Source organism: Vulpes vulpes, chromosome 1, assembly GCF_048418805.1.
Source record: "Vulpes vulpes isolate BD-2025 chromosome 1, VulVul3, whole genome shotgun sequence".
Lineage (NCBI taxonomy): Eukaryota > Metazoa > Chordata > Mammalia > Carnivora > Canidae > Vulpes > Vulpes vulpes.
This window is the reverse complement of record NC_132780.1, coordinates 16,047,198-16,062,290: the sequence shown is the minus strand read 5'-3', so window position 1 is coordinate 16,062,290 and position 15,093 is coordinate 16,047,198. Positions and strand designations below refer to the sequence as shown.

General features: G+C 56.1%; 2 protein-coding genes across 4 annotated transcripts in view; one reads left to right on the top strand and one right to left on the bottom strand.

Moving 5' to 3' along the window:
• Positions 1–1,070: 1,070 nt before the first annotated feature.
• FUZ (fuzzy planar cell polarity protein) lies at positions 1,071–5,507 on the top strand. 2 transcript variants are annotated; one of them, XM_026014173.2, is made up of 11 exons: positions 1,071–1,390; positions 1,653–1,774; positions 2,059–2,143; positions 2,258–2,326; positions 2,524–2,628; positions 3,402–3,599; positions 3,722–3,817; positions 4,133–4,239; positions 4,319–4,383; positions 4,459–4,533; positions 5,024–5,507. In XM_026014173.2, the coding sequence occupies exons 1-11, from the start codon at positions 1,280–1,282 to the stop codon at positions 5,248–5,250; spliced, it is 1,260 nt and encodes a 419-aa protein (XP_025869958.1). In that variant the 5' UTR covers positions 1,071–1,279; the 3' UTR covers positions 5,251–5,507. The 2 variants fall into 2 exon arrangements, with proteins under 2 accessions (XP_025869958.1, XP_025869959.1); XM_026014174.2 differs by lacking the exon at positions 2,258–2,326 and having other exon boundaries at positions 1,117–1,390.
• Positions 5,286–15,093, bottom strand: part of AP2A1 (adaptor related protein complex 2 subunit alpha 1) — a 33,372-nt gene continuing 23,564 nt past the window's right edge. The window contains exons 8-24 of one of the 2 annotated variants that reach the window (XM_072757315.1): positions 11,849–11,999; positions 11,385–11,553; positions 11,116–11,253; positions 10,699–10,881; positions 10,145–10,242; positions 9,677–9,908; positions 9,410–9,577; positions 9,165–9,328; positions 8,799–8,864; positions 8,403–8,459; positions 8,213–8,295; positions 8,005–8,093; positions 6,816–6,940; positions 6,578–6,694; positions 6,407–6,476; positions 6,045–6,179; positions 5,286–5,725 (exon numbers count right to left, since the gene is read on the bottom strand). In XM_072757315.1, the coding sequence (XP_072613416.1) occupies positions 5,648–5,725; positions 6,045–6,179; positions 6,407–6,476; positions 6,578–6,694; positions 6,816–6,940; positions 8,005–8,093; positions 8,213–8,295; positions 8,403–8,459; positions 8,799–8,864; positions 9,165–9,328; positions 9,410–9,577; positions 9,677–9,908; positions 10,145–10,242; positions 10,699–10,881; positions 11,116–11,253; positions 11,385–11,553; positions 11,849–11,999 (2,123 nt within the window). In that variant the 3' untranslated portion in view covers positions 5,286–5,647. The remainder of the gene's footprint in view (positions 5,726–6,044; positions 6,180–6,406; positions 6,477–6,577; positions 6,695–6,815; positions 6,941–8,004; positions 8,094–8,212; positions 8,296–8,402; positions 8,460–8,798; positions 8,865–9,164; positions 9,329–9,409; positions 9,578–9,676; positions 9,909–10,144; positions 10,243–10,698; positions 10,882–11,115; positions 11,254–11,384; positions 11,554–11,848; positions 12,000–15,093) is intronic. The other variant, XM_072757317.1, reaches the window with a different exon arrangement.

The following is a 15,093-nucleotide window of genomic DNA, read 5'->3' as shown; positions in this document are numbered from 1 at the left end:
TGGATTTTGGCTCAGATATCATCTCCTTGATCTCAAGGAGATCAAGTCCCTTGTCAGGCTCTGGGCTCAGCAGGGACTCTGTTCGAGATTCTTTCCCTCTGCTGTGCTCTCTAAAATAAATAAATCAATATTAAAAAAAAAATCAAGTCTACAATGCAGGCAAAACATGTCTGAAAGGAAGTGTTTTTTAACACTACTATATATTTTGCAAATACATTTGGGTGAATGGAGGCTACTGTTCTCACAAAAGAGAAAAGTTCTAGCTGATTAAAATTGTAACTAAATGAAATTTTACTTTATCAGTTTAAACACACAGAGGAAAGAAGCTAACGTATGTCAATCCAGGATCGGCTAAATTGATTTTGTTACATCCATAACGTTGATTATAAAAAGATATTTTTTAAAAAACGACGTCTCTTTATATGGTCTTATGAGAAAAAGTTTGAAGGCAACGTTTTCACAGTGAACATATTTGCCAAATTTGTGAATACTCGGTATTAAACTGGTAACTTTTTGTTTCGGGAAAGGATTTGGGGGAGGAGCATTTTCACGTTCGGCATGCTGCACCAACATGTATAAATTTACTGCAGAAATACTCTTATTTTTATGGTTCTGGAAAATAAAGCATTTCATCTTTCTTTTTCCTAATAACAAAAACAACCATCTCTTTTGGTGGTTACTAGGCAACGTTGGCCGGACCGAACCATCCGCGAGGGTGAAGGGGGAGACGTCTCGGTTTTGCTGGCGAGTTGACAGGCGGCCATCTTTGAACCGGGCACTGCTCTTAGTCTGAGACGGAATGTGGTCGCTAGGCAACGCTTCGGCGCCGCCACCATCTTTTGAGTGGAGCACAGCTATTTATAAATTTAGAAAGTGAGATATCCTAGCCTACCTGATGCTTGCTAGACAACGCCTTGGTGCTGTCACTACCTTAAAACCGGGCTTTTCATTCTCTTTTTTAAATAAATGGAATCAAACCATTTCAAGGAGAAATTACGAAAGTCTACAAGAACTACGGGCGCCATCTTTGTTAGGGGCATGTGACTTCCGGTTGAAGAGGAAGAGAATCTAACAGCTTGGGGGAGGTGCTAGAATAAAGACCTAGGGATGGTTTGAGTTGGATGAAGAAGGCGGGAAGTCCACTTCTCTTCCAATCAGCTCCCCATCTCGCCCTTTGGCAGCTTGGGACGGCCGACCGGCAGCCCGACTTAGTGTGACTACGGGCATGCTCCAAAGTGGTCACTGACTGCCCCCACGAGGGGACTGGAGGGGGTTCCAGATGGGCGAGGAAGGGACGGAGGGCACCGTGCATCTACTTTGCCTCGCGGCCTCCAGCGGAGTCCCCTTGTTCTGCAGAAGCAGCCGCGGCGGCGCCCCCGCCCGCCAGCAGGTGGGGCCCTAGATGCCTGGATCTCCAAAATAGAAGGGGGCTAGGCACGTCCTCTCTGGGTCTTCAAGGGAGTAGGGTCTGGAGAAGTTTCAGAGTTGAGTTTAGAGAGTCAAGGGTGCAATGAATGGACTAATAATCCTGGTTCCCAGAAGAGGTGGGGCCAGGGGATCCAGAAAGAGGAGGGGGCGGGGGCCCTGGACACTTGGGTCTCAAGGTGGAGGGGACTGGGGGCTCCTGTCTGATGTCCCCAACCTTTCCCCAGCTCCCGTTCTCTGTCATCGGTTCTCTCAATGGAGTCCACATGTTTGGGCAGAATCTCGAGGTGCAGCTGAGTTCTGCAAGGACGGAGGACACCACCGTGGTGTGGAAAAGCTTCCATGACAGGTCTCCAAGCGGTAGCTCTGGGGGCAGGGCCAGGGCCTGGGCGACGGCCCCTGTTGAGCCCCTAGCCCTACCAGCTCTCCAAGGCCAGCTGTTTACTTGACTGTGGAATCTTCCACAAACCAGTTATCCTCTCTGACCCCTGCGTTTCTCTGTATGAGAAGCAGGTTGTGCTGGCTGGCAGAGGATGGAGCTAGCATCCAGGAGCAAGGGCAGACTCTGTTCTCCTCATGGCCCTGTTTCCTCGGCCTGGACTCATTCTTCCTTCTCACCTTCCTTTCTCACAGCATCACCCTCATTGTTCTGTCATCTGAGGAGGGCACCTCGGAGCTGAGGCTGGAGAGACTACTCCAGATGGTGTTTGGGGCCATGGTGAGACTCCCCAGGCCTCTTCCCCAAACCCAGAAATCTGAACTCTCAGGATGGTCCTCCCTCACACCAGGAGTCCAGATCCCCAGGCCCTCCTCTCTTATTTGGTTCTTCTAGGTTCTTCTTGTAGGACTTGAAGAACTGACCAATATCCGCAACATAGAGAGACTGAAGAAGGAGTTGAGGGTGAGGCTGCTGGACATGAACATGGAAGTTAGGATTCCAGATCACTGACATTTGGAACTACAGATCTCAGCAGCCCCTGGGGCAGCCTAGTCTTTTGACCCTAGGACCGGGCTCAGCAGGGTTAGTTTTCTGAAGGGAAGGCAGCAGATCTGGGGTCCACCTGGGTCCTAAGCTCATCCCTCCTTCCCCCCTGCCAGGCCAGTTACCGCCTCATTGACAGTTTCCTGGGGGACTCGGAGCTCATTGGAGATCTGACCCAGTGTGTGGACTGCGTGGTTCCTCCAGAGGGGTCTCTCCTGCAGGTACTGAGGATGCACTGGGAACCCTTAAACCTGTCACTGTGGCCCTGGCTCAGTCCTCATCCTCTTACCCCTGGACCATTGCCTCAACCTTTTCTCATCCTTTTGGCTTCTGTTCTAACCCCCACTTGGCCTAAGAGGGGTCTTTCTACACAAAGAGCTTACCCCACCTCTCCCCAGCTCACAGCCATCCTATGGCTTCCATCACTCCCAGGACAAGCTCCCGATGCCTCAGCCTCGTGTTTGAGGACCTGTGGAATCTGAAACCCACCAATGTGCTCACCCTGACATCTGCTAACTCCACAATCCACCTTCCCCCAGCTGCCTCAGGGGTCCCCCGATCCCAACAGCTTCCCAACTTCCTTGCTTTGGCACATGCTGTTCCTTTTGCCGGTGAATTTCCATCTGTGCTTCCTTAAATGTGGTTCTCGTTGATTCCCCTGGCATGCAGGCCTCCCATGGTGGGACTAGGTCCAGGTGATTTGACCTCTCCAAGCAGGAGAAGGTGGCTGATTGCACCTCCTTGAGACATAGTAGGATTCAATACACCACACCTGTGTCTGTTGTGATTCTCTGCTTCAGTACCACGTGTCATGTTAGGGAGCAGCCACCCTACTGTTTAGTGTGACTTGGGGATTGTACCTGCATGTGAAAGTGAAGGAGGGTGAGGCACACGAGCATGCCACTAGGCAAGCTCTGAATTGTATGTGGGTCTCTTCACACTCCTCGCCCACCTGCGAAGTCATTCCCGCCCCTGCCCATGTCTCCTCACCCAGGAAGCCCTCGCTGGGTTCACCGAAGCGGTGGGCACGGCCTTTGGCTGCCTGGTCGTGTCGGGCCGGGTGGTGGCAGCAACAGAGAGCTGGTGGCGGCTGGGGACGCCGGAGGCTGTGTTGCTCCCCTGGCTGGTGGGGTCCCTGCCACCTCAGGCCGCTCGCGACTACCCGGTGTACCTGCCGCACGGGAGTCCCACGGTGAGTTGGGGGGCGGGGCGTCGGGGACAGGTGGGACGCGGAGCTGGGGCTCCAGTGGGAGGGGCGGGGCTCCGGTGGGGAGGGGCGGAGCTGCGGCCAGCCCTTGCGGCTCCCCGCTTCAGGTCCCGCACCGGCTTCTGACCCTGACGCTGCTGCCGGGCCTGGAGCTGTGTCTGCTCTGCGGGCCGCGCCCTCCCCTCAGCCAGCTGGATCCACAGGTCAGTCCGCGCCATGTCCCCGCTTTTCCCTTCTAACGCCCTTGGCCCGCCAGTCCACCCCCTCTCTCCCCACCTTGCCCTGCAGGCGCCATCTGCTCTGGGCCCACCCCTCGCCGGCCCCGCCCCTCCAGTAGGCCCCACCTCCTTGGACCCGGTTCCATTCCCGTTCCCGCCTGCGTTCTCGAATCCCATCCCTCCAGGCTTGGCCCTTTCCTTGGTCCTCTCTGCTCCCCTCCCTTTGTGGGCCCCTCCTCTCCCTGGCCACGTCCCCTCCCTGATACGCGCCCCTGCCCTCACCCACCCGCCTGGCCTCAGCTTCTGGACCGCTGGTGGCAGCCAGTGCTAGACCTGCTGCGGGCCTGCGTGCCGCTGGGACCCCGAACGCTGCCCGCTGGCTTCCCCCTGCACGTGGACATCCTCGGGTAGGGCTCGGACGGGGGCGTGGGTTGGGGGGGCCTCATCCCCTCTGCCCTGGCCATGACCCCACCTCCTTTCTCACAGGCTACTGCTTCTCCACCTGGAACTGAAACGTTGCCTCTTCACGGTGGAACTTTCTGGGGATCAAGGTGACTGAGGAGGACGAGGCTGGGAGGGGCTTGTGCCCAGGAGGGGCTCTCTGTCACCCTCTTTTTCTGGTCCAGAGCCTTCTCCTGAGCAGCGTCGGCGTCTCCTGCGCTCCTTCTACACCTTGGTCACCGCCACGCACTTTCCACCAGGTCAGCGGCAGATAGTGTGCCCTCTTTGCACATGTTAGGACTGAGTCTCAGATCACACAGGGAGGACGGGGCATCCACACTGATGCAGAGGGCAGGGAGGTCCCAGCCTAGAAACGCACAATCTACTGGGCAATCCCTAACAGTTAACCCTGGGATTTAATCTCTCGCCAAGTGCTTATATACATAATGACTCACTTCATCATCATAGGTCAGGTGAGGGATGGCTCGCTATATCATCTGTGATCTGTATTGCTAAGCAGATTGTTCAGGGCTGCACACAGCATCCCCAGGAAAGTGGAGGACGGGGGCTGGCTGGGAAAAAGGGGGAGAAGGTCCAGCTCTTTCTTCACGCAACTGCCAGCCAGCTGGAGCCATGAGGCCTTCACCCATGAGGACTCAAGACTTAGGCTCAGGTGTGTTGCTCCTGCAGGCTGGCATTCTAGTTTTCTGGGCCCACTGGTCACCTTGGCCCTTCCTGTCCTTCCTCCAGAGCCGGGGGCACCAGAGGAGAAGGTGGAGGATGCAGTCCAGAGGACCCAGGTGCCAAGAGCCTGCTACCTGGTGTCCGGGCCCGAGGAGCCAGGCACAGGATGGCGGCTGGTGGCTCTGCAGTTGGGGCCACGGCGGTTGCTGCTGCTGCTATCTCCCCAAAGTCCTACCCATGGGCTGCGGGGCTTGGCCACCCACACTCTGCATGCCCTCACCCCACTCCTCTGATCCCTGGGCATGAGCCTTTAACACAGACACAGCTATTAGCATCTCTCTGTTTATTCGCTCACAATAATACACAGCCCCTGGAGGGGGAGAGGGCAGGAGGGGCTACGATGGGGTGGGGTGGGAGGGGAGGAGGCGCCCACTTCCCTGGCCCCTCTCCCCTCTGTGCTTAAGGGGGAAAGGGAGGGAGGGGTCTCCCCCTTACCCCCCAGAATGTAAACAGCAGCAGATGAACAAAAATAAAAATACAAAAGGCCGGAGGAAGGTCCCAGGCATCCCCCCACCCCTGGGGTCTTCCCTGTCACCAGTGGAGGTCCCCTCGCTGCCCCATCCACCAAAGCTGCCTCAGTCCTAGGGGCTGCCCGGCACCGGCCACATCCCCGGGGGCAGAGTCCAGGGCTCAGAACTGCTGGGCCAGCAGCTCACACAGGTGACGAGAGACAGGTTCCTTGCTGGTGCGCAGGGTCAGCCGGTACATCTGGGTGGAGGACAGGGCAGTGGGGACTCAGGGAAGAGGCAGAGAGGACAGAGAACCCAGGGGAGGAGGACACAAGGGAGATTGAAGAGGAAAAAAAGGGCCAAAGGATAAAAGTGATGGAAGGGAGAGGAGGCAGGAATAAAAGCAAAAAGGCGGGGGTGGGGGGGAGGAGGAAACTCAGAAGAGTGGAAAGGAAATGGAGTGGCAGACAGTAGACAGAGGACACAGGGACACAGCACAGGGATGTGATTAAAAAAAAGCACAGTGAGGCAGGGGGTTACTTGTCAGCCTCAGGGCCACCTCCTAGACCACCACTCACCTGAGCCTGGGCATTGGGCTCCAGCCGGAGCAGACAGCCCACCTGCAGGGCTTTAGTCTGGATGATTCCAGCCCCCACGAAGTTCTCAGGGTTGGGGTCCACATTGTCCAGGAGGGCAGAGCCAAACCCCAGGAGCTGGGGAAGAAGGGCAGCCGTCAGAGGGGGCCAGATCTGGTAGCCACCAGGCAGTGGAAACCAGCTCCCCAAAACCCTTGCGAGTGGGAACTGTACTACACCACTTTACAGATGGGGGAAACGGGATGGAAAAGTGGGGCCCCCTCCCCCAAAGACCAGTTAGGGAGAGGCAGGGCTGGGGTGTGAGTCCAGGGGCCCCTCTCCTGTCTCGCCTAGCGGTCACTCACTTTGGCCTTAGTGACTTCTGCATCCATGGGGTGGTTGGCTTTGAAGATTTTCTGCGCCTCCTGTTGGGGGCTGGGGGTGGGGAAGGTTCGGGTCAGTACTGGGGAGGCCCCTGCAGCCCTGCCCCTGTTGCAGCTCCGCCCCCGTTGCGGCCCCGCCCCCCTGCTGCTCACAGGCTCAGCTGCTTCCAACGCTGGAAAAAGTCTTGGGCTGCCATTTCTGTGGGCTGGAAGAACTTGTTGATGGTCACCGGGAGCTTCAGGGTGAGGGACTGGGGGGCGCCCCCATACCTGGCAGGGGGCCAAGAAAGCTCCATCAGACCCCCGCCCCGCCTCCAGGAGACCTCCACGGCTCAGCGGCTCAGCCGCTGGGCACTACCCCAGCACCACTCACCTGCCCTGCCCCACTCACCGGAAGCGCACGGACAGGAGCGGGGGCGTCAGGAAGTCCCGCAGACACTCGATGTTGAGCACCTGCTGTACCTGTGCCCCGCCGTCCACCTGCGCGGCCACACGCTTGGTCTGCACTGCTAGCTGTGCCCGCCGGGGGTCAAGGAAGCCAGGAAGAGGCCGTGAACCTCCAATGGTTCCAAACCTTCCCCGCAGCCCCAGCCTGCAGGCCTCAGAGGGGCCGGCCCTGCCGTCCTCGGCGCAGCCTACATGGCCCAAACTCTTAAGTGAGCCCCCTGGCCACCCACTGGGTCCTACTCCGGCCTTCCACCATGGGCTCGGTGACCTCCATTGGGGCACACGTCAGCGTACTAAGGCAGAAGCCTTCTGAGGCCCTGATGGCTGGCTTGAGTTAGAATCCTAAATCTTACCACCTTAGTGACTACAGGCAAGCTACTTGACCTCAGCCCCATCTTGTTTGTGTGTCTGGCATGGTCAGGCCACCAAAAATGGCAGCAGCAGCATCACCTCTACCATCAGGTTGGCAAGGATGGGGTCTTATGCATCTCTGCCCCTGCCCCCCACCATTCCCAGTGCAGAGCTGAACCTGTGGGAGCCTCTGGAAATGTTGACAACTGAATGAAGCAAAGAGCTGAAAAAGTCCTCAAAGCTTTGGACCCGAGCTGCTGTCATTTCATGGGCATGAAAACCACTATCAGAGAAAGGATAAGGACTGACACCTTCCTTTATGCCAGCCACCCTTCTAGAGTTTTCCAACCACACTGACCTTCAAAAACAACGCTATGAGAAGGAAGAGGGTCTATACTTCAGATAGGAAGGCTCAAAGAGGCAAAGTGACTGGTTCAGATCACACAGAAGACCCTGATCAGCACCAAGACCACCAGGCCTGGCTCTGCACTGGGAGGTACTTGAATTGGGGGTATGGAGCCCAATAGAGGATGAGGTCAGGGCATGGAAGGGGCCTTACAGGGAAAAACTGAGGCACACTTATCCCATCACTTCACTGTCCTCAGGCTGTCCTGGGTGGGGAGAGGTCCACCCCTGTATCAAGTAACCATATGCTCATGATCTCAAGTAAGAAGACTGACCAGGGCTCAGGACCTGGGTCCATCTGCTTCCCAGTGGCCAGGAAGGCAGACCTGGAAGGACCGGGGGAGGGGAAGGGGGCTGGGCCAGGCCGGGAGGATATGAGTCTGGAGGTCTCCAGGGTGGACGACAGTGGGTGAGAAGTTCTGGAACTGCACCGACGTCTTGTTGCCATAGAAGAGATACATGCGGCCTGCAGAGGGCGGGGAGAGGCAGGGCTCAGTTTGAGTTCCTTCAATCTCCTCTCCAGATACCACCCAAGCCCCAGTGTCCTGGAAACCCCATCCCCACACTACCCCCTTCTGGACGCACCCAAGTTCTGCCGGAACTCCGACTTGACGCCGATCTGCAACAGCTGGTTCTCAAACAAGACCCCATTGTTCTTGCAAACGAACCTGGGTGAGGGTGGTGGGGAAGCTCAGGATGCCAGGGAGCCTGTCTAGGCCCCGCTCTGTGCTCCCCACCTGTCCCCATTCCTTCCCTGATCTTTCCCATGACTCACTTATTCAGCAGCTCATCAGCTTCTGGGATGGGTGGCCCGATGTCCTCAGGACCTGGGCTGCAGGTGGGGAAAGCAATGAGATGTGAACAAGTTGGGGGCTAGAGAAGACCCGGAGCTAAAAATGGGAGACAGTAACCCCTCAAAGGACAGAACCCCGGAATCCATATACCCAGATTTCCCCAAAGAACACCAGAAGCAGGCTGGTGATTGCCTCTAAAAGGAATAGGATGCTGGTGTGTGCTGCCACCCCTGCCCCCTGTCAGAGAACCCCAACTTTGATTCCCCTCCAAATCCTTGCCTCTGCAGCTCATCAGGACCCCCTTGATAAGAGCTTGAAGCCCCCTAACCCTCCCTGGGGACACAAATCTGCCCCCCAACCCTGAGGCCACCCCTTACTCAGCAGCTGGAGCTGGGTCAGCCAGCAAAGCCATGGGGCTCTCAGGGGCAGGCGGCTCCAGCTCGCTGGGCCATCCAATCCCAGAGCAGACAAGAGAAGACAGGCGTGGCAGGCAGCCAATCCCAGAGAGGCAGCAGAGGGCCGGAGAAAGAGAAAGAGGGAGGAGGGAAAGAGAGAAGGAAGAGCAGGCTGAGACATGGTGATGGGGAAGGACGACACAGGGTGGCTAGGGTCAGCCAAGAGTCCAGAGTGACCAGAGGGAAAGAGGAGGCCAGGGGAAGTGGCAGCCACGGCGACAGAGGCACAGGGACAGGGAGGGGGGAGGGGGCTGTGAGGGGACAGCCCAGGACCTAAGCAGGTGGTACCTGAGGAAGGCCTCCTCGGGGGTGGGCCCCAAGCTGGGTTGGGCAGCTGGGCCATCGGAGAAGACGTCCACCAGGAGGTTCCCTGCACCCGAGGTTGCTGGGGGTGCGGCTGGGGGAGGGGCTGCCCGCAGCCCCAGGAGGTCAGCGGAGGGTGAGGGCGTCGACTGCAGGAAGGTGCAGGTAGAAGTGAGAAACGAGTAGTGGCCAGCGCACCCAGCCCCATGGGCCTAGCCCTGGGGACTCACCACAGTGCTAGGGGTGGGCTCTACGCCCCCATTGATGTCATTGCTGCTGGGGTCCCTCCGGCTGTCATCCAGGGCGCTGCCGGCCCCAGGCCCCTTCTTGCGTTTCAACTTGGCCAGGATGGACGACTCTCGCTCCGGGAAGGGCGGCATCTCCTCCAGCACTGTGGCCTGCGTGGGCAGAGGGCAAGCGTGGGTCAGGGACAACCCCATGGCAAGAGGCGAGGGCGATCAAGGCACAGGGGCAGAGGAAGGGCCCGTGGTTCTGACCAGGACATCGGTGCTGGCCACGGAGCTGAGCGTGAGATACTCGACAGCGCGCTGCTGCAGCTCCACGTCGGCGTTGCGCAGCTGGGAGCCGGCGCGCAGCACGCCCTGGATGGTGGCCTTGGTCTCCGGGAAGAGGTTGATGAACTTGATGTAGGTGGACAGCAGCAGAGCCCGGGTGGCCACACTGCACAGGTGGAACTTGGAGTGCAGTAGGGAGAACTGCACTGGGGGGCTGTGCAGGGGGGCAGGGGGGCATCAGCAGGTGGCTCCCCTGCCTCCTCCTGGAGTGCCCCTCCCCCACTCAGAGGCCATGCAGGGCAGTGGCCTTTGCAATGCACTGTCCCAGAGGCTCCTGGGAGCTGGGTTCTCCTGCAGTCACATGGTTGTGTGAGAAGCCAAGAGGATCCTTGGGAGCCCCATCACCACCGGCTCTGGACCCCTCAGAAGTGCACATATTCACCCTCTCACCTGGAGCGGGGGTCCCCCGCAATCAGATTCCCAAACTCCCCGAGGATGTAGCCGCCAACCTTCACCATGTTCTCGTGGCAGGCTGGGGCCTGGAGCGCCTGGAGGCAGGACAGGACGGGTGAGGATAACAGGAGCAACATGTCCTGGCTTAGGACTGCTCGGGGGTGCTAGGAACAGGGCGAGGCCCTCAATGCCCATTAACTTGCCGAACACTCACGATGCTATGATGTGGCAGGGATAATAGATGGGGGAAACTGAGGCCCAGATCGGTTAAGTGACTGGCTCCTGCTCACAAAGTGGTAAAATCAGGTGCCACCTGGCCCCTTTTAATGGGGCAGAGGGAGTGGGAAACTGCCAAACCTGGGGATTGGTGCTGCCCCAAGGCCCACTAACCCTCACAGTGGCCTGTGCAGGCCCGGCCCCCAGGTCCCTTGGTGGGGGCTGCTCTGAGGACAAGGGAGGAGGATGGTGACCACGGGTGGCTGGCCCCACAACCCCAGCTGTCCTTACTCTGCCTCACTGTCCCACTATGGGGGTGAGGTGCGGGTGCTGACCTCAAAGACGGTCTTGGCAGCGTAGCCCTGGACGTCATCACGGTTGGTGACAATCTGTAGCACACGGTACCATACCTCCTCACTCACGTAGTCACCCGCAATACGGATGAGGTTAAGGATAGTATCCACGTACCAGCTGTAGTCTACTGCATACTTCTCAGCCAGGATGGCTACCTTCAGGACCTGCCAGCCAGGGAGGGAGGACAGGTGTGAGTGTGTGCACACACACGTCATAGTGTGGAATAATCAAGTCTGGGCTCACCACTGTTCCCATCTGGAGACCCCAGCCCCCTCCTCCCTCAGACCCAGGAGTCTAGGTCCCAAGACCCTCCTCCCTCAGACCTAGGGGTCCAGGCTCCCAGCCCCCTCCTCCTGCAGATACAAGAGTCCAAGTGCCCAGCTCCTCCCAGAACTTACAATCTCTTCACGGATGGCATAGTCAGCTGTCTCCAGGTACCTAAGCATTTCTGACACGATTTGCTTGGCATTGCTCCGGTCACACATGGCATAGAGGAGGTCAGCCGCCCGCTGTCGCACACTGACATCCCGCTCCGTCTGAGGGAGGAGAGCAGGTGGGGTATGTTCTAGGCTCTGCACTGGCCTCTGAGCCCTGTGCCTCTCTGAGGGAGCAGATATACAGGCCAGTGTACAGGGGCTGGCCTGAGGCAGGTTCCGACGTGCAGTACCTTGAGGGCATTGATGACAGTGTCAATGTGCGTCTTGACCGCCTCATGGGAGAACTCGGAGCTGGCCAACGTGCACATGCTCTCCAGGGCCAGGTAGCGCAGGTTGGTCTCCCGGTGCTGCAGGAACTGGCCCAGCTGGTTACAGGCTCGCACCAGGAGGTTGGGCTCACTGCCAGCAAGAACCAGAGAAGGGGGCTGTGAGCAGGGCCTCCTCCAGGACCCTCAGGATCCGGCTCTTAACTCTGGCCCTCCTCCTGGTCACAACTGCTCCTGGTGACCCAGACATCTGGGCTGCTGAGCCCAAATGAAGAGAGTCAGGAATTCTGCTTTCCAGAAGGGGTCCAGCCCCAATCTGGTGAGCTAACAGTGTACAGCTCATTGCCCTCCCACCTAGAAGTCTCAATTCCCAGACCCAATCTCCTAGGATGCAGGAGTCCAGGTCCCCAGCAGCCCCAAGCAGGCACCTGTCGTAGTGGATGATGAGGCTGATGGTCTCAAAGAGGATAGCGTTCTTGGCGTTGGAGTGCTGGACCTTCTTGGACTTGGGGGGCTCCTGGGCTTTGTTGAGCACGGTCTCCAGACACTCCACCAGCCGCCCCTTCACGGCAGCATCCTCTGGAGAAATGGAGGGCATGTCCCGGGATGAGCTCTCTGTAGGCCCTGCCCATCGGCTGGACAGGGGGCCACCCCATGGCTCTCATCTTCCACAGGAAGGGTGCGGGCTGGGATCTCTGCTCCTTCAAGCTCGCCCTTGGTCTCCAGGTGATCAGGGAAGATACCACTCCAGACCTCGATGGTTGCCCTGCTCTGCGCTGACTCCCACCCCTGTGAGTTTCCCAGTCTGCAACACTGATACCCTTTAGGTTTCTCATAGAGCAAAGAAACCTTTCCCAGAGATGCTGTGAAACCGAGGTCTCCTCGAGGAGCCATCTGAGTGCCTGAGACAGACACACACACGCCAACCAGGAGCTGACACAAATCCCAACAACTGCCATTCTGTGGAATGCAAGGTCACACCATGTGCATAGGGAAAAATGTTGCACGCAAATATATCAGGCAGCTCTCGGGGTACAGGAAACAGGCAGCTCTGAGCCAAATCCAGAATGTGGGATACCCTTATAACACAAAGCTCTTCTGGTTTCTTCAAAAACAGGTAGTAGGGGTTGGGAGGGCTATTCCAGACCCCCCAAAAGAGACAAAGACATAATAAAATCTAAAATCTAAGTTGTGGTCCTTGATTGTACTGTATTTTGTTCAAGCCATTCAAATAAAGCTGTGGACAATGGGGGTGGTTTGAATGGTGCCTGGACAGCAGATGCTGCTGTGAAGTGATCCTGATTCTTCTCAGGTGTGACAAGGGGCACTGTGGTTTTGCACAGCATTCTTGGTCTCCTGAAATGCATGCAGAAGTATTTTTGAGTGGGGGCATTATGATGTCTGCAATTTCTGTCAAGTAAGTGAGCAAGTAAGTGTGTGTTTGAGAGAGCAAGCCAACAAGGGCACGAAGAGCAGCATTAACTGTCTCCATTGGGTCTCTGGGCCTCTCTCATTATGCTATTCTTGCAAGTGATCTTTATGTTTGAAATTTTTCATAATGAAAAGTTGGGGTGAAAGTCAATGTCACAGAATAAAGGGGCAATCCTTCTAGATTAAGGCAGGAATTTATGGGAAATAATTAAATTCAATATTTGTTTCTTTTACTTCTTCTTTTTAAAATTTTTATTTTTAAGTAATCTCTATGCCCAATGTGGGGATCAAACTCATGACCCTGAGGTCAAGAGCAGTATGCTCCACTGACTGAGCCAGCCAGGCCTCCTTCAATACTTGTATCTTAAGGGGTGCCTGGGTGACTCAGTTGATTGGGCATCCGATTCTTGATTTCAGCTCAGGTCATGATCTCAGGGTCCTGAGACAGAGCCCCACATCCGGCTCCACACTCAGCAGGGAGTCTTTCTTTCTCTCTCTCCCCCTGTTCCTCCCCTGCACGTTCTCTCTCTCTCTAAAATAAGTAAACAAATCTTTTAAAAAAATTAAAAAAAAAAACCCCACTTCCATCCTGATTGGATCCTATTTTGAACACTGTATGTTGGAGATAATTAAGAAAATCCACAGTGGGTCGAGACCACTGGGGAGCTGTTGTTAGCTCTTCAAGTGTGTCCACAGAAATGCTGCTGTGAAAAAAAATGCCCATAGTTTTTAGAAATGTGCCACAAAATATAAGATAAAACCATCATGATGTCTCTGATTTTTAAACACTTTAGGAAGGGACGCCTGGGTGGCTCAGCAGTTAAGTTTCTGCCTTCAGGCCAGGGCATGATCCTGGGGTCTCAGGATCGAGTCCCGCATCGGGCTCCCTACAGGGAGCCTGCTTCTCCCTCTGCCTATGTCTCTGCCTCTCTCTCTCTCTCTCTGTCTCTAATGAATAAATAAAATCTTAAAAAAAAAAAAAAAAACACTTCAGGAAAAAAAGAGCAAAGTAAGAGCATGTGTGCACAACAAAATGTGAAGTCTAGAGGATGGGTACTCTACCTGTCTGAACATTGGAAAAATTTTTCATAATAACAGTATCAGAGAAATTTCTTGTAGATAAATTGGGGATGGCCTCTCTTGCCCGGCACCATTTGCTTGGGGCCATGGCTACAATTCCTATAACGCAGAGGGTGAGAGGAAGTGAGGTGCCTGCTCTGGGCACACCCCAAAAGATGAGGCAGGGCTCCTGGGATGCAAGTGAGCTTAGAGATCTGCCTGAGGCTTGAGCTCTTCCTTACAGGATGAGAAAGGAGCCAAGAGGGGGAACAAGGCTTCCCTAAGGCCACGTAACAAAATTCAACACTGGCTTTCACAGTCTGGAAGGGGCCTCTGGTGTCACCTCCATTATTATAGTTGACTGGCATATGCCTGCACACTCTGGTATGTTTGCACACACAGACGTGTGGACACACACAGACTTGCACACCTGATCATGCATTCACAGATATACACATGTGTGCACACACATGCTCGTGCACAGCTGGCTGTGAAGACTCAGGGCCACGCAGCAGTCCCTGGCTACAGCAGGTGCTCAGTACCCTGGGTGAACCTAAGGGAACGAGCTTATCAATCACCTGCTGTGTGCTGACCACATAGCATGGGGTCCCTCAAAATTGCTCTGTGAGGTCAGGGGAGCTGAGGAAATGGGAGCTCAGGGTGAGCCATGGCCTATATGGTAGAGGTCCAAAGGACTTGGAGCCAGATGGTGGCGTCAGGCTGGGCCTAGAAGGGTGAGGTCTCCTTTCCAAGCCTCAGCCTCCCTGTTTGCATATTGCAGGGATGACTCCCCCTTCACCAGTTCTGTTGGGAGGGCACAGACACGCCTGGCGTGTGACTTGGCTCACACGAGGCTCATCATCCACACCATGGCTGTGGCCTTGAGCAACGAGGTCACAAAAATGTCTAACAGACCTATGCTAATTCAAACAGCACGTCCTGGAATTGCCTGGAATCACCCCTCCATCTGCTGGGTGACCCTGGCCAAGGACCTCCCCTCCCCCAGCCTTAGTTTTGTCACCTACAAAATAGGTGTGACAAAAGCCCCTATGTTATAGGGCTAGATCACAAGCACAAGCATGTCTTCACAGGGATCCTGGCCCCACAGCAGGGGAGCAACAAAACACAAGTGACCTATTTGATTCTTTGAGCTGCCCTCCCCCATACCTACAGCCTCACAGAA